Source organism: Phalacrocorax aristotelis, chromosome 16 (genome assembly GCF_949628215.1).
Source record: "Phalacrocorax aristotelis chromosome 16, bGulAri2.1, whole genome shotgun sequence".
Classification (NCBI taxonomy): Eukaryota; Metazoa; Chordata; class Aves; order Suliformes; family Phalacrocoracidae; genus Phalacrocorax; species Phalacrocorax aristotelis.
In genome coordinates, this window is record NC_134291.1 from 6,735,667 (window position 1) to 6,755,186 (window position 19,520).

General features: G+C 63.0%; 1 protein-coding gene across 2 annotated transcripts in view; it reads left to right on the top strand.

The window, feature by feature from the left end:
• SDK2 (sidekick cell adhesion molecule 2) overlaps positions 1-19,520 on the top strand; it is a 51,048-nt gene that overhangs the window by 29,835 nt on the left and 1,693 nt on the right. The window contains exons 4-44 of one of the 2 annotated variants that reach the window (XM_075111240.1): positions 1,123-1,270; positions 2,061-2,194; positions 3,257-3,368; positions 3,564-3,754; positions 3,921-4,004; positions 4,076-4,270; positions 4,483-4,599; positions 4,777-4,944; positions 5,209-5,311; positions 5,550-5,726; positions 5,815-5,951; positions 6,188-6,335; positions 6,406-6,546; positions 6,640-6,821; positions 7,084-7,199; positions 7,904-8,099; positions 8,362-8,460; positions 8,595-8,786; positions 8,876-8,997; positions 9,065-9,174; positions 9,263-9,413; positions 9,569-9,806; positions 9,888-10,003; positions 10,264-10,453; positions 10,697-10,795; positions 11,119-11,313; positions 11,397-11,598; positions 11,827-11,930; positions 12,043-12,113; positions 12,260-12,395; positions 13,066-13,122; positions 13,396-13,497; positions 13,723-13,838; positions 14,518-14,704; positions 15,179-15,316; positions 15,413-15,574; positions 15,714-15,839; positions 16,670-16,834; positions 17,176-17,316; positions 18,032-18,170; positions 18,560-18,686. In XM_075111240.1, the coding sequence (XP_074967341.1) occupies positions 1,123-1,270; positions 2,061-2,194; positions 3,257-3,368; positions 3,564-3,754; positions 3,921-4,004; positions 4,076-4,270; positions 4,483-4,599; positions 4,777-4,944; positions 5,209-5,311; positions 5,550-5,726; positions 5,815-5,951; positions 6,188-6,335; positions 6,406-6,546; positions 6,640-6,821; positions 7,084-7,199; positions 7,904-8,099; positions 8,362-8,460; positions 8,595-8,786; positions 8,876-8,997; positions 9,065-9,174; positions 9,263-9,413; positions 9,569-9,806; positions 9,888-10,003; positions 10,264-10,453; positions 10,697-10,795; positions 11,119-11,313; positions 11,397-11,598; positions 11,827-11,930; positions 12,043-12,113; positions 12,260-12,395; positions 13,066-13,122; positions 13,396-13,497; positions 13,723-13,838; positions 14,518-14,704; positions 15,179-15,316; positions 15,413-15,574; positions 15,714-15,839; positions 16,670-16,834; positions 17,176-17,316; positions 18,032-18,170; positions 18,560-18,686 (5,834 nt within the window). The remainder of the gene's footprint in view (positions 1-1,122; positions 1,271-2,060; positions 2,195-3,256; positions 3,369-3,563; positions 3,755-3,920; positions 4,005-4,075; positions 4,271-4,482; positions 4,600-4,776; positions 4,945-5,208; positions 5,312-5,549; positions 5,727-5,814; positions 5,952-6,187; positions 6,336-6,405; positions 6,547-6,639; positions 6,822-7,083; positions 7,200-7,903; positions 8,100-8,361; positions 8,461-8,594; positions 8,787-8,875; positions 8,998-9,064; positions 9,175-9,262; positions 9,414-9,568; positions 9,807-9,887; positions 10,004-10,263; positions 10,454-10,696; positions 10,796-11,118; positions 11,314-11,396; positions 11,599-11,826; positions 11,931-12,042; positions 12,114-12,259; positions 12,396-13,065; positions 13,123-13,395; positions 13,498-13,722; positions 13,839-14,517; positions 14,705-15,178; positions 15,317-15,412; positions 15,575-15,713; positions 15,840-16,669; positions 16,835-17,175; positions 17,317-18,031; positions 18,171-18,559; positions 18,687-19,520) is intronic. The other variant, XM_075111241.1, reaches the window with a different exon arrangement.

Below are 19,520 nucleotides of genomic sequence, written 5' to 3' on the forward strand. Positions count from 1 at the left end.
GCAGTGTGAAAGCAGCCCCGCTCCTCCCTGGCTGCACGGAGTGCTGAAAGCAAACGCTGTTTATAATCGTTACTGAAAGCAAACAGGAGCGCACAGGGCTGGGCAGCCGCATCCCTCAGCACGGGAGCAGGGGCAGCCGGGCTGGCAGCTCAGTCCCCGGTGCCACTGCTGTGGCTTGGCATTGATCCTGCAAACGAGCGGACCCGAGCAGCATGGGCCAGACCGCAGGGGTCTGCGCTGGTGGGGGGTCATGCAGAGGGACTACAGGGGGTTTAAGCAGGACAGGAGGGTTCCGGGACCTGGAATACTGACTCTGTGCCCCAGGGAACTTGCCCCTCTCTGTTACCCCTCCCCTCTGGGATGCCCCCAGTCCCGTCCCCTTAAGCCCCTTCCTGAGGAGCAATGACAAATCAGGAAGCTAATGAGAAATTAATAAGGCAGCTGTGCTAACAACTAATGATAATGGCAAAGTCGTTAAAAAAAGATTCTTTACATGTTTTTAATTACAGCAATTAAGGGAAGTCAATAAAAATCCCCTGCCCCCCTCCTCCATGCATCCTGCTTCACTCTGCTTTCCTCGACTGCTGTGTGCTTCCAGCCTGAAAGCGGCTGGACAGGACAGAGGTAGCGGGTGCCCCAGCCTTGCCCACGGAGCCAAGGTCATGCTGGCATGCTCCCAGTGCTGGGACATGGGTTGGGGCAGGGAGAGGTGCTGGGGAGCACCAGGGCTGAGCCCTCCTTGCTTGCAGCTGCACCCCATCCTTGCTGGGGGGGGCATGGGCAGGGGTCCCCAGTCTGGTGTGCGAGTTACGGGGCTGTGCAGCTCCGGGTATTGCAGGGATGAATCCTGGCACAAGTGCAGCCCTGGGCATGCAGGAGCAGCCCGTGGGGTCTGAGCTACCCCACCACTATCCCACTCCCTGCGCCAGCCAAGCTGCCCCAGCCAAGGAGGGGAGCAGAGAGCAGACCCCAGGGCAGCCTCTCTGCATACCTTGGGGGAGCCCATCCCTGTAGCTTCCAGCCTGCTTCCCAGCTGAACCCGGGACTGGATCCTGCTTGGTCCTGGACACAATGTCATCCCTTCTCCAGCCCCTGATAACAGTTCTCCCACACATTTTGCAGACATGGGGAGCTTTGAGGACAGCGAGACACAGCAGAGCGTGTCCCACGGGGAGGCGGCTGTCATTCGTGCGCCCCGCATCGCCAGTTTCCCCCAGCCCCAGGTCACCTGGTTTCGCGACGGCCGGAAGATTTCCCCCAGCAGCCGCATGTGAGTACCCCCAGCATCTGGAGGGGCTACATTTCCCTTGGCTTCCATTGTCCTTGCAATAAGGATGTTTAACAGGCATCTTGAGTGCACCGTGCTAAAACCTGAATGCAGGCTTGCGAACTAACGCCTCTGTTTGTCACTGGGGAAATGAATTTTAAAAAACCTGAAAATAAGAGGGAGGAAGGTGGGCAAAAGGGGTGCAGCACGTGCTGGGGCAGCAGCTGATATGACGGAGCCAGGCACGGCACACGCGCGTGTGCCAAGCGTCCCCGTGGGGCTGCGGCAGGCCCCGGTGCTGCTGGAGCAGTGAGCCCAGTGCTGGCAGCCGCAGCATGCGGGAATTGAATTTGTAACCCACATTATGCAGGAATTGAACTGGTCTCCTTTCTATTTGCAAAGCAGGATTGAGGAGATAAAACTGCTTTATCTCATATTTAATGGTAAAAATATATTCCCCAAACCATTTTGCGTTACCAGCAGATTAGATAGTTCCATAAAAAAAAATCCTATTAATCTGCACCATCCGACGTGCTCTGCTTGGCATGGAGGGTGTGGGGCTTGGTCCCGGCACTTTCCTGGCTCTTGCCTGGGGTCAGTGGCTGAGGTGAGCCCCTGTCCAGAGGCCAGTGCCTGGGGCAGGTGGGAGGAAGGCTGGGGATTGTGCCCGTCCCATGTGGGTGCTCCAGGGCTGGTGTGGGTGCTGGGTGGGGGAACAAGGGTCCCATCTTGCTGCATCAGCGTCCCCATTGGGTTTGCATCCCTATCGCACGCTGCCTGCTCGTCCCCACAGAGCCATCACGCTGGAGAACACCCTTGTCATCCTCTCCACGGTGGCTCCGGACGCGGGACGTTACTATGTGCAGGCGGTGAACGACAAGAACGGGGACAACAAGACGAGCCAGCCCATCACGCTGACAGTGGCCAGTGAGTGCGGGGGGCATCACCCCCCCAGCCCTGCTCCCCCTGTGCCGCCTGGCCCACCCCCAAGTTTAATTTGCAGTAAATCTCTTTGGAGGCTCCGGCTTCTGCTGACTTAACAGTTCAGCCGCCTCAAATTTATTTAGGCACTTTGGGCTGTGCTGCAGGCGCTAATTGTATCACAGGCAGAGCCTCCCCCTCCATCCTCGCTGCTGGGGCTGGAACCGGCCATGCCCCGGGACTGGGCTGTGGGATGGGATGGTGCAGTGTAGCCCCAATGGGAGCAGCTTTGCTGCTGGACACCTTGCCCTGCTCCTGCCCATGTCCTCCTTGCAGTCCATGCTGCTCCGGATCAGCCCCTGCCTGGGGGAGACCCCTGTGGCCCCATCCCTCCAGTCCCCTTGGACCCTGCAGGACCTGGCCGAGGGTCCCCCGGCCCCCATTCAGGTGGTGACAGCCCAGCCCAGGGAAAATTCCCCGAAGTGGCATCGGTCCTCCTGGTACTCTCATCCCACCTCACCTCCTGCTGCTCCGTGGTTGGGTTTATCCCTTTCTGCAGAGGGCTCTGCCTGTCCCCCTTCCCCTCCTGCCCCATTAATCTGTTTTTCTGTACCTTGGCATCCTGGTACACAATAAACAACCTGGAGCCCATGTTTATGGATTCAGCTATATCAGCAGCTTTCAAGCCGATCGCATTTTTACAGCACCTACATGAGGGTTTTTTATTGCTGCAATCATTTTGCTTTATATACTCCCCTTCTCCCTCCTCCCTGCCAGCCGGTGCTGCCTCACAGGCTGGGGGCCAGGCTGGTACCGTGGGGTCCCACGAGCTTCTGTGGGAGAAGAGGGCTTAGGGAGTGCTGTGAAGGCACCCTGATGCCAAGGTGATGGGCTGGATGTGCCCATCCCTCCCATGGGAGAGCAGAGCCCATCCACTGTTGTCTCCTCCATGCCATGCAGCGTGGGCACACTGGGTGTGCCAGTAGCCTCACAGGGGGCCGGGGCACCCTGAGGTGAGCAGGGAACAGGGGGTGCTGATGGCTGTCTCTCTGGCCTCCTTCTCCCCAGACGTGGGTGGCCCGGCTGATCCCATTGCACCCACCATCATTGTCCCACCCAGGAACACCAGCGTGGTGGCCGGGACCTCGGAGGTGACCATGGAGTGCGTGGCCAATGCCAGGCGAGTAGTGGCAGGGCAGGCGGGACAGGGATGGAGTGTCTCCCCATTGGCATTGCCTGGCCCCAGGGCTGGGTGCCCCTGGCTCCCCCCAGGTCCCTTCTTACCAGGGCTCCTGAGTCCTGTGGGGCGGAGGGAGGTGGGGATTTGGCAGGGTCCAGGGGGGCTGGCTCTTGACATGCTCCTGGCCCCCCCCAGGCCACTGATCAAGCTGCACATCATCTGGAAGAAGGACGGGGTGCCCCTCTCCAGTGGCATCAGTGACTACAGCCGCCGGCTCACCATCCTCAACCCCGCGCTGAGTGACAGCGGCTACTACGAGTGCGAGGCCGTGCTCCGCAGCAGCAGCGTCCCCGCTGTGGCCGAGGGTGCCTACCTCTCCGTTCTGGGTAAGGCCCTGGCTGCAGGCAGCCCAAACCATGTGTGCAATGAGCTGGGGCAGCCTCAGCCCCGGGGCTGAGATAGGAAGTGACAGGTGGGAGTCACTGGGGGTGGTTTGGTGGTGGGTCTGGAGGACCCCAGCTCTAACGCCCATCACTGGGCTTCCCTTTGCAGAGCCGCCGCAGTTCGTCAAGGAGCCAGAGAGGCACATCACGGCCGAGATGGAGAAGGTGGTGGCCATCCCCTGCCAAGCCAAAGGTGAGGCTCTCCCCAGCCTCCCTCCCCATGCCACCACAGCCGCATGCCTGACATGGCCCTGGCCCTTGCAGGCGTGCCCCCCCCCGAAATGGCGTGGTACAAGGATGCTGCCCTCATCCGCCTGGAGAAGCTGTCCCGCTTCCAGCTCCTGGCAGACGGCAGCCTGCAGATCAGCGGGCTGGTCCCTGATGACACCGGCATGTTCCAGTGCTTTGCCCGCAACGCGGCTGGCGAGGTGCAGACCACCACGTACCTGGCCGTGACCAGTAGGTGCCAGCCACCCCCACCCTGGAGCCTGGGGTGCCCTGCCTGGGCAGTGGGTGGGATGTGCCTGGGATCCTCCAGCAGGGCTCCGCAGGGGGGTCAGGGACCCCAGGAAACCCTCCCATGAGGATGGGACTTCCCCCCAGTGCAGGCAGCTCCAGTCTGGGCATGGGGGAGGGCTTCAGGGGTGGCTGTGCATCTCTCTGCCCCACAGGCATCGCCCCCAACATCACCAGGGGTCCCCAGGACAGCACAGTGATTGATGGCATGTCCGTAATCCTCAACTGCGAGACCTCAGGGGCTCCACGGCCAGCCATCACGTGGCAGAAAGGTAAAGGAGCTGGGGGCACTGGGGTGCGGGAAAGCCTGCCCTGGGAGCCCTGCCTCTGTCCTGTCTGTCCCTGCCTGCCTGTATGGCCCCAGGGCATCCTCTTCGAGCTCTGTGGCCACTAGACTTGGCAGATGGCTGGGGCACTGGAGGCTTATGGGGATCCAACGTGTCACCCAGGGGAGCGGATCCTGGCTAGCGGCTCGGTGCAGCTCCCGCGCTTCACCCTGCTGGAGTCGGGCAGCCTGCTCGTCAGCCCTGCGCACCTTGCGGATGCTGGCACCTACGTTTGCCTGGCCACCAACTCCCGTGGCGTGGACGAAGCCTCTGCTGACCTGGTTGTCTGGGGTAAGGCACCCACCAGCACAGCCAGGCCCTGCCTGCTGCCCTGCCTGTGTGCACAGCGTAGGGTAGACACTGCCCAGCTCCATGGGCCGCTGGACACTGCCTCCTGCCATGCATGGTGTGGGATGGAGCTCTCTAGGGATGCCAAGGATGGGCACTGGCATGTGGCTGATCTGTTTGGATGGGTGCAAACTTGGGCTGTCCCCTGCCGATGCCACCCTCGCAGCCCTCCAGGCAGTGCCGGTGGCTCATCCTGTCCCCCCACAGCAAGGACACGCATCACTGACCCGCCACAGGAGCAGAGCGTCATCAAGGGGACCAAGGCCATCATGAGCTGTGGGGTCACCCATGACCCCAGCGTGGATGTCAGGTATGTGCGATGGTGCTTGGGGGGGCTGGGGGGTCTGGGCACCCCCAGCCTGCCTGCCTGCCTGGGGAGGGAGCAGGCAGGTGGTGGGTGCCTCCATCCCCAGCCCTGCGCTGGTGGTCCTGCAGTGCCACCTGGTGCCCTGTGCACGGGGAGCCCGGCACGCTGGTGGGACCCCTGGTCCCCCCCTCCTTGTGAGGGGCTGCGGGGTGCCAGGACTCCTCGGTCCCCCCCGACACAGGTACATCTGGGAAAAGGACGGAGCACCACTGAGCCCAGAGAGCGGCCCGCGGGTGCGCCTGGATGAGATGGGCACCCTCCACATCTCCCAGACCTGGTCAGGTGACATCGGCACCTACACTTGCAAGGTGGTCTCGGCCGGGGGCAACGACTCACGCAGCGCCTACCTCCGCGTCCGGTGAGACCCACCTCGCCCCGGCTGGCACCCCGTGCCCCAGGCTGCACCCACTCCCTAACCACCCCCTCCCTAACCCCTCCCCGTCCAGGCAGCTCCCCCATGCCCCCGAGAGCCCTGTAGCCGCCCTCAGCCCCCTGGAGAAACGGGCCATCAACCTCACCTGGGCCAAGCCCTTTGACGGCAACAGCCCCCTGCTTCGCTACGTCGTGGAGGTCTCTGAGAACAGTAAGGGGCTGCTCCCACCTCCCCGGCACCGCTGGCCCCGGCTAGGCTGGCACTGGGCAAAATCTGGTGTCCGGCATCACCCTGGGGTGGTGGGAAGGTGGGTGAGAGGGAGGAAAAGGGAATGTTGTGGGGAGCTTGGGGACCATGGGACTCATTAGCCAGCCTGCCACTGGGCAGAGGACCCTGGTGTCCTGCAGGTTGGGTCCACCACCCTGCTGCCCCCTCTCCCCTCGCAGACGCACCCTGGACCATGCTGCTGGCCAGCGTGGACCCCGAGTCGACATCGGTGGTGGTGCGGGGCTTGGTCCCCGCTCGCTCCTACCAGTTCCGCCTCTGTGCTGTGAACGACGTGGGCAGGGGGCAGTTCAGCAAGGACACGGAGAGGTGAGCTGCGGCCAGGGGTCTGGCAGGGGCCAGTGGTCCTGGGTGCTCACCCCCGCCTTGTCCCTTACAGGGTGTCCCTGCCCGAGGAGCCCCCCTCTGCACCCCCTCAGAACGTCATCGCCAGCGGTCGCACCAACCAGTCCATCATGATCCAGTGGCAGCCTCCCCCTGAGAGCCACCAGAACGGCATCCTCAAGGGCTATATCATCCGGTAAGTGCCAGCAGGGGAGCATGGGTGCCCTGTCCCTGGCATCCCAGGGCACTGGTGGGGACACCGGCAGCTCTGACAGCCCCTGGCCCCCAGGTACTGCCTGGCTGGGCTGCCGGTGGGCTACCAGTTCAAGAACATCACCAACGCTGATGTCAACAACCTGTTGCTGGAGGACCTCATCATCTGGACCAACTACGAGATTGAGGTGGCGGCATACAACAGCGCCGGCCTGGGGGTGTACAGCATGAAGGTGACCGAGTGGACCCTGCAGGGAGGTAGGCAGGTTTGGGGGGGTAGGCAGGGACTGTGCCACGGGGTGTTGGGGGTGGGTGGCAGATTTTGGGGTCCCAGGGGGACTGGGACCTGCTGGGAAGGGGTGACCAGGGGCTCAAGAGCCAGGGCAGGGCTGGCCCAGCCAGGGGCATCTTGGGCTACCTGCCTGGGTTCCTCCCTGTGCTCCCGGGGGGCTGGCACCTGGCCGATGGAGGGGACCTTGCAGAGCCAGAGCTGCTGCAAGCCATCCCTTCATCCCGGCAGTCCCCACGGTGCCCCCTGGGAACGTGCACGCTGAGGCCACCAACTCCACCACTATTCGCTTCACCTGGAATCCCCCCAGCCCCCAGTTCATCAATGGCATCAACCAGGGGTACAAGGTGAGGGGTGATTCCCGCGGGTCTCCCCAAAAACAGGGCAGACGGGGGGAGGGGGAAACCTTCACAAACTGGCTTGACGACTCCTTGCTGAAACCCCAGATTTTACTTCATTCCTGCCTGACTGTTAAAATAATATTTACTGAGATTTAACACTTGCATGGGCTTGGAGTCTCCCATGCTCTGTAATTAATTCCAAATTGCAATTAATTCAAATTTACATTAATTAAATTGAATTAAAACATTGAACTTGTTTCTTAATCCACTCAAAAGAAGTTCTGGAATTTAATTGCCACTGAATGAGATAACCAGAGCAAGTAGGATATTTAACATTCTTATTAAATGCCACTTAGTATTTTTGATTAGTATTTTTAGGGTCTAATTAGTATTTAATTAAGTTGCTATAGGCTATCTTGCACAATACCAATTAAATGCCCAAACATCCCTCCGAAACACAAGTGAGCAAGCGATTACACGCCTTTATCAATGGGAGTTAATCACAAAGCGTGTGCTCCGTGTCTGCTCGTATGGGTAAACATGTGCTGTTAAAGGCCTCTAGTGTTCCCTGCACCATTAATTGATATTTAATCAACCCTGAATAAATAAGAGAAGGCCCGATCTGCCCAGAGGATGGTATTTGTGGTGTTGATGTGCACAGTGGGGACATCGGTGCCTGGTGTTGGCGTCCCAGCTCCTTCTTCCCGCAGCTCATTGCCTGGGAGCCGGAGCACGAGGAGGAGGCGACGGTGGTGACGGTGCGGCCCAACTTCCAGGACAGCATCCACGTGGGCTACGTGGCGGGGCTGCGGAAATTCGCCGAGTACCTCACCTCGGTGCTGTGCTTCACTACGCCGGGGGACGGCCCGCGCAGCCCCCCGCAGCTGGTGCGCACCCACGAGGACGGTACGGGGAGGCTCTGCGTTCCCGCGGGATGGACCCTGCCCGTGAGCGGCTCCCAGGGTGGGCGGGAGCAGCCCCAAGATGGGGCACCTGGTCCCACTGGTGCCACCGCTGGGGTTGTAGAACAGGGGTGCCACCGAGCCCTGGGAAGCCCCATCCAAGGGGAGCCTCATCCATGCTCTCTACTCACGGAAGTCCTGTGGGTGCTGAGGGCTCCTGCCCTTGAGTGCACGGCTACATGCTGAGCCTGGGCATCTTTGGGCAGTGCCTGGCCCCGTGGGACATCTCAGCTTCAGTGACATCCTGGACACATCCCTGAAGGTCAGCTGGCAGGAACCGCTGGAGAAGAACGGCATCCTGACGGGTAAGGGAGCACCGGTGGGTACCTAGCTCATGCATCAGACTCCTTCCCCCCCTGCGGCATCTCCCCCCGGCGGCACCTCCTCCTGGTCCTACTCAGCTCCTTGGGGTGGGTGACAAGGGTGGCTGATGTTTCAGGCTACCGGATCTCCTGGGAGGAGTACAACCGCACCAACACGCGGGTGACCCATTACCTGCCCAACGTCACCCTGGAGTACCGCGTCACCGGCCTCACTGCCCTCACCACCTACACCATCGAGGTGGCTGCCATGACCTCCAAGGGCCAAGGCCAGGTCTCCTCCTCCACCATCTCCTCGGGGGTGCCTCCAGGTAAGCGCGGCGGCATAGGGATGCCAGCAGGTTTCAGCCAGTGCTGGGGGTGAGTGGCTGGTGCCACCCACCCTGCCCTCTCCCCACAGAGCTCCCCGGTGCCCCCACCAACCTGGGCATCTCCAACATCGGACCCCGCTCCGTCACCCTCCAGTTTCGCCCAGGCTACGATGGCAAAACCTCCATCTCCCGCTGGCAGGTGGAGGTACAGGTATGGGGTGGCTTGGGGCGGGGTGAGGGGGTGCTGGGGGGCAGCTCACCCCACTCCCATCCTGCAGGTGGGCCAGAGCAGTGAGGCCGAAGAGTGGGGGCTCATCCACCAGCTGGCTAACGAGCCCGACGCCCGCTCCATGGAGGTGCCCAACCTGAAGCCCTACACCTACTACAGGCAAGTGGCTGGGATGGTGCCATGGCATCCTCCCCAGGGGACTGGAGCCTTCTCACCCCTGCCGTGACCCCCACCTCTCCTCTCTCAGTTTCCGCATGCGGCAGGTGAACATTGTGGGCACCAGCCCCCCCAGCCTGCCCTCCCGGAGGATCCAGACCCTGCAGGCACCCCCGGACGTGGCACCCGCCAATGTCACCCTGCGGACAGCCAGTGAGACCAGCCTGTGGCTGCGCTGGATGGTGAGGCAGGGACCATGGCTCTGGGCGGGGGGCTGTACGCAGGGGCATGGGACTCACGGGGACAGGTGGGAGGGTGGGGAGCCGAAGGGGGTTGGAGCTGGGGTGGCTGCAGGAGCCTGGGGGTGATGGCACCTGTCTCTGCTGGCTGGGGCCAGCCCCTCCTGGAGCAGGAGTACAATGGGAACCCTGACTCGGTGGGCTACAAGATCTGGTATGCGCGTTTGGATGGGCGAGGGCAGCCGGCAGTGCATGTCGTCCATGACCGTGTGGAGCGGGAGTACACCATCGAGGACCTGGAGGAGTGGACAGAGTACCGGGTGCAGGTCCAAGCCTTCAATGCCATCGGCTCGGGGCCCTGGAGCCACTCGGTGGTGGGACGAACCCGGGAGTCAGGTACTGCTGCCACTCCCCACAGCACTGGGCACCCACCCCTGCCAGATCTGGCCCTGACCCCGACTCCCATCCCTCCACCAGTGCCCTCCTCTGGCCCCAGCAATGTGTCGGCGCTGGCCACCACCTCCAGCAGCATGCTGGTCCGATGGAGTGACATCCCTGAGGCAGACTGCAACGGCCTCATCCTGGGCTACAAGGTGAGCACCCACTCCAGCTCTGGCGCTGTGGCTCTGCCTGCAGCCCTGCCTGTGCCCTGCCAGCCTTGCTCGCAGACCTGGGGAGCATGGCTTTCTCTGGGGGGAATCACCCTGCAGACTACCAGGTCCCCGATTGTGCCACCTCCAAAAGATGGTGCCCATCTGTGCCAGCCCTGGCCACGCTGCTCTATGTTGGGGTGTCCAGGCGGGTCCCGGGGGCTGTGGCCCTTCCTGGCCATGTCACACGGGGTCTGTTGCAGGTGATGTACAAGGAGAAGGACTCAGACGCGCGTGCCCAGTTCTGGCTGGCAGAGGGCAATGTATCCCGCAGTGCCCAGCTGAGTGGGCTGGGCAAGTACACGCTGTATGAGATCCGCGTGCTGGCCTTCACCAGGATTGGAGATGGCGTGCCCAGCCAGCCCCCCATCCTCGAGCGGACGCTGGATGATGGTGGGTAACAGCACCTGGATGGGCAGTAAGACCCGAATGGGCTGGGGGAGTCCTTTGGGTGCCTAAGGCCTCCTCATCCCATCCCAACCAATTCTTGTTCCCTGGGTGATCCCCCTCCCCCCTTAACCGGGACACCCAGGGCTTTCATTCCTGGTGCATGGCATCAAGCCCTGCTTGCACAGGGCCTGGTACTTTGCACACACTTGTTCACCCCCCGGTGAACCCCATCTCTCCCCTGTTCAGTGCCTGGGCCCCCTGTGGGGATCCTCTTCCCCGAAGTGAGGACCACCTCAGTGCGGCTTGTCTGGCAGCCACCCAAGGCACCCAACGGCATCATCCTGGGTAGGTGGGGAGCCATCCCGGTTGTGCTATGCCAGGATGCTCTGCAGAGGTCCCGTGGGAGCAGGGATCAGCATAGGGAGGCAGAGACCAGCTCCCTGAGATTCCCCCAGTGTCTCGGAGCCCATTGCCCCCAGGGCTGGGGATTCCCCGCTCAGCAGGCTGTGCTGGGTCCCTGGCTGTGTGCAAGCTCTCCTGTGCAGGGAGACAGAAACCCCTCATTGCTGGCCCCATGCGTGGGCAGGGATGGAGGAGGGAATTGTGCACAGGGGGCCCAGGATGGCGTCCCCTCTGCCAGCTCCACCATGCTGCTCCCTTCCCTGCAGCGTACCAGGTCACCCACCGCCTCAACACCACCATGGCCAACGCGGCCACCGTGGAGGTGCTGGAGCCCAGCGCCCGGCAATACACAGCCACCGGCCTCCAGCCCGAGGCCACCTACCTCTTCTGCATCGCGGCACAGACCCGCAAGGGCTGGGGTGAGGCGGCCGAAGTCCTCGTGGTGACCACGGAGAAGAGAGGTAACAGGGGGTCCAGCCTGTGGTGGGGGGCTGTGTGTGCCCACAGTGTGCCCGCAGTGCTCCCAGCCCCTCGCCTTTTCCAGACCGCCCGCAGCCCCCCGGGAAGCCACTGGCGCAGCAGGAGGAGGTGCGAGCCCGCAGCGTGCTGCTGTCCTGGGAGCCGGGCAGCGACGGGCTCTCCCCTGTCCGCTACTACACGGTGCAGACCCGCGAGCTGCCCGATGGCGAGTGGGTGCTGCATTCTGCCTCCATCAGCCGCAATGCCACCGCCTTTGTTGTGGACAGGTGAGGCACGGGCTGGCCCTGAGCAGTGCTGTGGGGTGATGGGGAGCCGGGGAGATGATGGGCTTTGCTTTGGGCAGTTGCCCCATGCCTCAGTTTCCCCATCTGATGAGAAGTGCTTACACCAGAGTTGGGGAGCACCAGCTGACGTGCCCTGTGGGGGGCAGGGAGGGTGGCTCACGGGGTCACCCCCTGGCCTCACTGTCCCTGTCCTGCTCTGCTCCCATCCAGGCTGAAGCCCTTCACCTCCTACAAGTTCCGTGTAAAGGCAACGAACGACATTGGGGACAGCGAGTACAGCGAGGAGTCGGAGTCGCTCACCACCCTGCAGGCGGGTCAGTGCAGGCTGTGGCTCCTGGGGCAGGGAGAGGGCATCCCCCCTCTGCCTGGGCATCCCCCTGTGCCCAGGGCATCTCCAGAGCCTCACTGCCCACTTCTTGCCTGCAGCGCCCGAGGAAGCCCCCACCATCCTCTCCGTCACCCCACACACTACCACATCAGTGGTGATCCGCTGGCAGGTACTGTCCCCTCTGCCTTGTGGGCTGTTGTGGGACCAGCCACTCCCTCACCTTGGGAGGTGGCACTGAGGCGTGCCGGGGACAGCCATCTCGGGGTGCTGGGGAGCCCTGGGTCAGAGCAGCCCCTCACTGCCCTCCCCATGCAGCCCCCAGCCGAGGACAAGATCAACGGGATCCTGCTGGGTTTCCGCCTCCGCTACCGCGAGCTGGTGTACGACAGCCTGCGTGGCTTCACCCTGCGTGGCATCGGCAACCCTGGCACCACGTGGGCTGAGCTCACCCGTGAGTGCTCGTGGCCCTGCAGAGCCTGGGGGTGCATGGCTGGAGGGGTGGGCCAGTGGTGGTGGGTGGAAGTCAGGGCAGGACAGCATTCTGCGCTCCACAGCCCCTCCTGGGTACCAGCCTGGAGCTGTCAGGGTCAGGTTGTGCCCCATGGAGCTGTCACCGGCCCCCTCGTGTCACCAGGTCTGTGGTCCCTAACGCACTTGTCTGCGATGTCGCTGGTTCGGTCCTGCTGTGCTCAGCCCCCATGTCCCTCTAGTACAGGTGTCCACGTATCTGCATCTAACACGGTTGTGTGTGTGATGTCCTGCTGTGTGTGTCTGGGTGTGCTGCCATCCTCAGACCCCAAAGGGAATGGGTTCACATCCACTCTGGGGGCAGCAGGGACACAAGTGACAAGGGCAGGGCCCAAGGCCGGACCTCACCCTATCCACCGCTCTCAGCTGCAGTCGGAGCCCCATGGAGACCCCAGTACCCAGACCCAGCCTGTGCCGCTCAGGGGCTGGAGGACAGCCCCGTTGGCACCTGGGGGTGGCAGGGCCCTTGTGGGGGACCCCTGGCCTGCCCTGGGGTGGGCAGCTGTGCTGGGTGGGTGCTCACAGGTGGGACCCCACCTGTGCCGTGAGCAGGACTAACTGGCTGCCTGCTCTCCCTGCCCCGTGCCGCCCAGCCGTCTACGCCGTGCACAACCTCAGCGAGGTCTCCCTCACCCAGTATGAGCTGGACAGTAAGTCACCGCTCCCCCTGCCCCTCCCTGCCTCCCCATGCATGTTCCTCCTACTGCCACCCCCTCTGCATGTCCCTCCCATCTGCCTGCCTATGCAGTGGGCTGGCTTGCATGCCCTGGCCCAGGGGACATCTCTGCCTATCCCCTCCTGTTGCTCCTTGGGGAGCCCCCCAGCAAAGGGGGCTCTTCTGGCTCCCCCAGGGGTAATGGGACCCCCACACCACTGGCTGCAGGGAGGGCCCCCCTCACCTGGCCTTCCTGTTCCCCCCGCAGACCTGAGCAAGCACCGGCGCTATGAGATCCGCATGAGTGTGTACAATGCCGTGGGTGAGGGCCCCCCCAGCCCTCCCCAGGAGGTCTTCGTGGGCGAAGCGGGTGAGTCCGCTGGCAGGGCCCTGCCTCGCGAGGGGAGCTGCGGGGAGGGGGCTCGACTGCCCTGGTGCCTTATGGTCCTACAAGTGCAGCAGCCCCACGGCCCTCCATCCCGCCTGCACACCTCTGATGTGCCGAGACAAGGCAGTGCATCCCCCTGCATCGAGGGGGGCTTTCCCCCACCCTGGTCTCAGCTGGTCTGTGACACTGTCCCCTCCTTCGGCACAGTGCCCACCGGCGCGCCACAGAACGTGGCAGTGCAGGCGGCCACGGCCACCCAGCTGGATGTCACCTGGGAACCGCCACCTGCTGAGAGCCAGAACGGGGACATCCAGGGCTACAAGGTACCGCACCTCGTCACCTGGGAGCCGGCACCGAGCTGGGGCTCAGGGACACTGGGTGCCCTGGGAAGGTGCTGGGTTCCTGAGGGGGCACAGGGTGCCCTGGGGAGATGCTGGGTGTCATTGTGGGGGACTGAGCTCCCCTGGGAGATGCTGTGTGTGCTGTTGGATCTGGGGAGATGCTGCATGCCCTGGGAGATGGTATGCGTGCCGTTGGGGAAGGGATTCTGGGGAGGTGCCGGGTGCCCCGGGGAGGTGCCGGGTGTCCCATCCCGGTGCCGAGCGGCCGCGGGGCGGCAGGTGGCGCCGTCGGCCCTGGGATGCGGCCGGGATGCCCAGCCCCGTGCTCCAGGCACCTCCTTGGCCACATCCATTGTGGTTCCTTTTGCTCATCCCTGTCTTGTGAGGTTTAGACACAGCTCAAAGGTCATCTCGGCACGTTTGATCCGCAGCACAGCGGTGCCGGTCGCTGCAAGCGGGGGTCATGTCTGATGCCCAGCACAGCCTGGAGCTGTTCTGGAGAAGAGGCCATTCCCTTCCCTCTGGCATGCCCTCAGCCCCCAGCCACTCTGAGACAGGGGCTTAGGAGCCCAGGCAGGGCTGCGTGGGGTGTTTGGGCACAGCAAAGGGGGTGAGACAGGCCGGATCCATGCATCACCTGCGCCTCCTCCTCCTCCTGCAGATCCATTTCTGGGAGGCACAGCGCCAGAACGAGAGTGCGCGGGTGAAGACACTCTTCCTGCCCGAGAACGGCGTGAAGCTGAAGAACCTGACGGGGTACACCTCGTACTGGGTCAGTGTTGCTGCCTTCAATGCTGCAGGAGATGGACCCCGCAGCACCCCCGTGCAGGGACGGACACAGCAGGCAGGTGGGGCCCGTGGCACAGCTCCCTGCAGCCCTTTGGGTTGTACCAGCGCCCTCCTGCCCCTGGGCTCTGTGGGGAGGTGTCTCCATGGGTCCAGCTCTGGTGATGTCCCACTGATGCCCCTTAATCCCTGCTGCACCCCGGCTCCTGCTCCTGCAATCCCGACCTCACCCCAGAATGTTTGTAGGTTGGGGGCACAGGGAAATGCATGTCTTGGCTGAGACTTGAGAATAATGAAGGTCTCAGGAGAAGAGACAAGGAGAAGGAGACTCATTCCCCTAGCCATGCGCGGTGGCCTGACAGGGTCTTTGCTGCAGTGGGGGTAGTGGCACAGGGGGGTGGCACCAAGATGGTGTGAGATGGTGATGATGACTGCCCCCACCATGTTAGGGTGGAGGCAAGGAGAGGGGCTGGCTTGGTGCTGGGGGTGTCCCCTGGGAGCACTGAGCTGGTCCTGATCACCCTGCTCCCTCGCAGCCCCCAGCGCCCCTGGCTCCATCCGGTTCAGTGAGCTGACCACCACATCGGTGAACGTGTCCTGGGAGCCACCACCACAGCCCAATGGCATCCTCGATGGCTACAGGCTGGTCTATGAGCCCTGCATGCCCGTGGATGGTGAGGGCACGGCAAGGGCACTGGGGGGAGGCTGGGGGCACGGGGGGGAGCTGGGAGGTCTCCAGGGAAGACCTGGCTCAGCCTCTGTCCCCACAGGTGTCAGTAAGATTGTGACAGTGGACGTGAAGGGGAACAGCCCGCTGTGGATGAAGGTGAAGGACCTGGCCGAGGGTGTGACGTACCGGTTCCGGATCCGGGCCAAAACCTTTGCCTATGGGCCGGACGTTGAGGCAAACATCACTACGGGGCCTGGAGAAGGTAGGGGGGGACAATGGGGATGCCGTGCAGGGGTGAGGGAGGAGATGTGGCAGGGACGGTTCCCCCGGTACCACCAGGGCTGGCATGGCCACATGCCAGTTTGTACCCCTGTGCCGCCAGCTCTGCTCTGGGTTTCCAGGTGCCCCTGGGCCTCCCGGCGAGCCCTTCATCTCCCGCTATGGCTCGGCTATCACCATCCACTGGTCAAGTGGGGACCCCGGCCAAGGGCCCATCACCAGATACGTCATTGAAGCCCGCCCTTCAGGTACTGCAGTTCCTCTCTGCTTTCCATCCCTACCTTGTTCCTGGTGGTACCTTGGGTTCAGGAGAAAGGGAAACTGAGGCAGAGAGTGCTGACCGCTCCCGGGCCACCTGATCGGCTGGGTTGGGGGTTAGGACGTGGGTGTCTGGGGTGTCGGCCACGTGCTGGTCCATGAGGACCACGCTGCCGAGAGGGTGCTGACTAGGGCTGATGGAAAGGGGCTGGTGAGCCACGGAGCAGCACCCATCGATGCTGCTGCGTTCATGGGTGTGGAGGTCCTGACGTTCCCCCAGCCAGGAAAGGGGGTTTGAGGTGTACCAAGGCTATCCCAAAATGGGAGAGCCCTGCTCCTGTGCAGGCAGGGCTGGCAGCCAGGACTCGCCATCTCCACAGCAGGGAACCAGGAGGCATGGCCACGCTCTCTCCTGCAGCCCCGAGTTAATGATTTCTCCCTGCCACATAGAGCACAGCTTAGACAACCCAATCAATCACTAGTGGGGGTCGGTACCACTCCCGACATGGTGGGCCAGCATCCAGGAGGGAAACCTCTCACTCCTGTGAGCCCATGGGGCTGCTGGGGTGCTCGGCGGCTGTGGTAGTAGCACATCCCCGGGAGCTGCCTTGTCCTTGGCTGGGGCAGATGATTGATTAGGTGTGTGCATCACTACAGCTTTTTAATGATGCTGCAGGGAGCAAGGTCAGGGCCTGCCGGGGCTGGGAGGACCGGGCAGACAGCGGAGGGTACATGCTCCTGGATGGAGGGAGATCAGCCTCTCACCCTGGAGACCCCCCCAGAGCTGGTCCCCACCTCCCACGCCCCTTCTCTTTTCCAGACGAGGGTCTCTGGGACATCCTCATCAAAGACATCCCCAAGGAGGTGACCTCCTACACCTTCAGCATGGACATCCTCAAGCAGGGGGTCAGCTATGACTTCCGTGTCATCGCTGTGAACGACTATGGCTATGGGACCCCCAGCACGCCCTCCCCCTCTGTGTCAGGTAGCCAGCAGGGGCAGCATGCAGGTGTCCCTGGGGGGATGTTGTCACCCCTGTGCTGGAGGAAGTCCCAACATTGCTTTGTTCCCATGGCCAATGCTGAAACCCATATCCTTGACCCTTCCTGGCTCCCACAGAGCCCCAAATCCCCCTGCCAGCAGCGTCTGCCAGCACTCCCCTTGCAAAACCTCCTGTTAGCCCCCTTTAACCCACTCCCTCACGTGGATCCAGGTCTCACAAAGTTCCCCAAGGTGATCTCATGCCCTGAAACAGGGTCTCCCCATGCATACTGGTTTGCCCCATCATACCCATCCCCCCTCCTGATCTTCCCTGCTGTGCCCCAGCCCAGAAAGCCAACCCATTCTACGAGGAGTGGTGGTTCCTGGTGGTCATCGCCCTGGTAGGGCTCATCTTCATCCTCCTGCTCGTCTTTGTGCTCATCATCCGCGGGCAGAGCAAGAAGTATGCTAAGAAGTCAGACTCAGGTGAGTGTCAGGGGTGTGGTGGGTGGTGATGGGACCCTCTGGGGTGCCAGCAGGGGGGTGCAGAGCCTTGACCCCATAGGAGCTTCTCTGGGGCCTCCCTGCCTGCCTTTGGGGTCTGAGCAGGGTGGTGGGAGCCTGCCACCCTGCCTGCCTCAGGGCATGGCTCCTCCAGAGACCCAGTGGCTCTGGACTGGACCCGCTCTCCCAGACCCCAGAAATCTGGGGCATCTGGTAAAGGTGCTGTGGGCTTTCCAGAGAGCGCCAGGAGCTAAAGATTAAATAAGCGACTTGTCCTGCTGTCAGCTGCAGAGGCAGGGCAGCCTGGGGGCTCAGCAGAGGTCATCGGGATTAGTCAAACACAGCTCTGTTTTCTTAGCTGTATCAAGGGCTCAAATTGTGGGGAAAATCCAGACCTCCGCGTTAAGCAAACAGAGTTGCTGAGCCAAAAGCCAGAGGCGACGGGGCAGGTCAGGGTGCGAGCCAAGGCGGGCAGGCTCGGCATGGCCAGCGGTGCTGGGCGTGGGGCTGATGCGTGGCTGCAGCGCTGGGACTGGCACCTCATGGGGCATCCCCAGACTTCGGTCTCTCCAGCGCTGGAGCCGACACAACCCTCCCCGAGCCATTCCCCAGACCTCCCATGTGGGGTCCAGGCCCCCCCGCCGCCGCTGTGCTGCCTGGGGAGGGTCTGGAGGAGGCTGAGCATCTCACCCTGCAGGGAATGGCTCCAAGGCAACTGCCCTGAGCCACGGCGAGATGGTGAGTCTGGATGAGGGCAGCTTCCCTGCTCTGGAGCTCAACAACCGGCGCCTCTCTGTCAAGAACTCTTTCTGCCGGAAGAATGGCATCTACACCCGGTAGGGATGCCCCACCGCAGCTGCCACCCAAGGCAGGGGGGAGTTTTTCAGATATTGTGCCCACCCCTCCATCGTGCACTTGCTGTGGAATGGGCACAGAGCTGGGGAGAGCTGGCACCTCAGGGGGGTGACCCTGTTCTGCCCGATGTCCCCCCTGCTATGAGCTGCAGCCTCTGCCTCCCCCCCACCAGCCCTGACATGCCAGGATGCTGAACAGCCTGAAAAGCTGGGAATCCCTGAGAGCCCATGGACCATGGGCAGGGTCCTTGGGAGGGGCTCAGCATGGCTTAGGGATGGTCCCTGAGCCTGCCCTGGGCGATGGCTGGGATCATCCCTGTGTGGCACTGCCCTGAGGGGGGACCCGTGCTGAGCACCTGCCTCTCCCCGAGGTCCCCACCGCGGCCCAGCCCTGGCAGTCTCCACTACTCGGACGAGGATGTGACCAAGTATAACGACCTGATCCCTGCCGAGAGCAGCAGCCTGACAGAGAAGCCCTCCGAGGTCTCCGACTCTCAGGTGACCGCCCAGGGCTGCCCGCAGGGATGGGGACCCAGGGCAGGGGGATGCAAGGGCAGGATGGGTGGTGCTGGGAGCCCTCCCTGGGCATCAGCCCCAGTCCCTACCCACCAAGATGCAGGTCCTGGTGCACCTTTGGGAAAAGCAGTGCTGGTCCCGCTCCCCTGCCCCATCCTGCCGTTTTAGGCAACGGCACCCCCTGTGGCTTTGCAGCACGGAGCCAGCACGAAGCTGGCACAGCCCCCAACCCATGGGCTGGGGATGTGGCACCGCCGGGGACCCCCAGGGCTGCCGGGGACAGGGCATAGGAAGGCAGTGGGGTCGGGTACTGTCCTGCTGCCCGGTCACTGGTGGCAACGGCCGTGGCTCTGCCAGCCCTGCAAAATGGCACCTTTGTCTCCTCCCGAAGAAACGGGCAGCTGTGGCCGGGCAGGATCGTGGCCACAGGCAGCTCCCTGGGCAGGCAGCCCCTGGGGAGGCTACAGGAGCAATCCCCCAGGATGGATGCTGGGCAGCATCTGGAAAGACCAGGCTGAAGCCTGGGGGAAGGTCCTGGGGGTCCCCATGGCCGTCACCAAGCAGGAGCAGGACCAGCCCCAGGGGGCCCCCCCTACCGCTGCCTGGACCGGCTGTTTCTTTTGCCTTCACACGGTGGATGCCGTCCGCTCCCTCTTGCCTGAGCGGGGCTCAAGTGGCTTTTGAGGAGCTGTGAAGAGCGGCGGGAGCTGGTGCTGGCGCAGAGCAGCTTCCCCACCGCCCTCAATGGGCCCTTTGTGCACGGTGAGGGGAAGCTGAATTCAATTACCACCAGTGGGGAGGCAGGGCCGCCAGCCC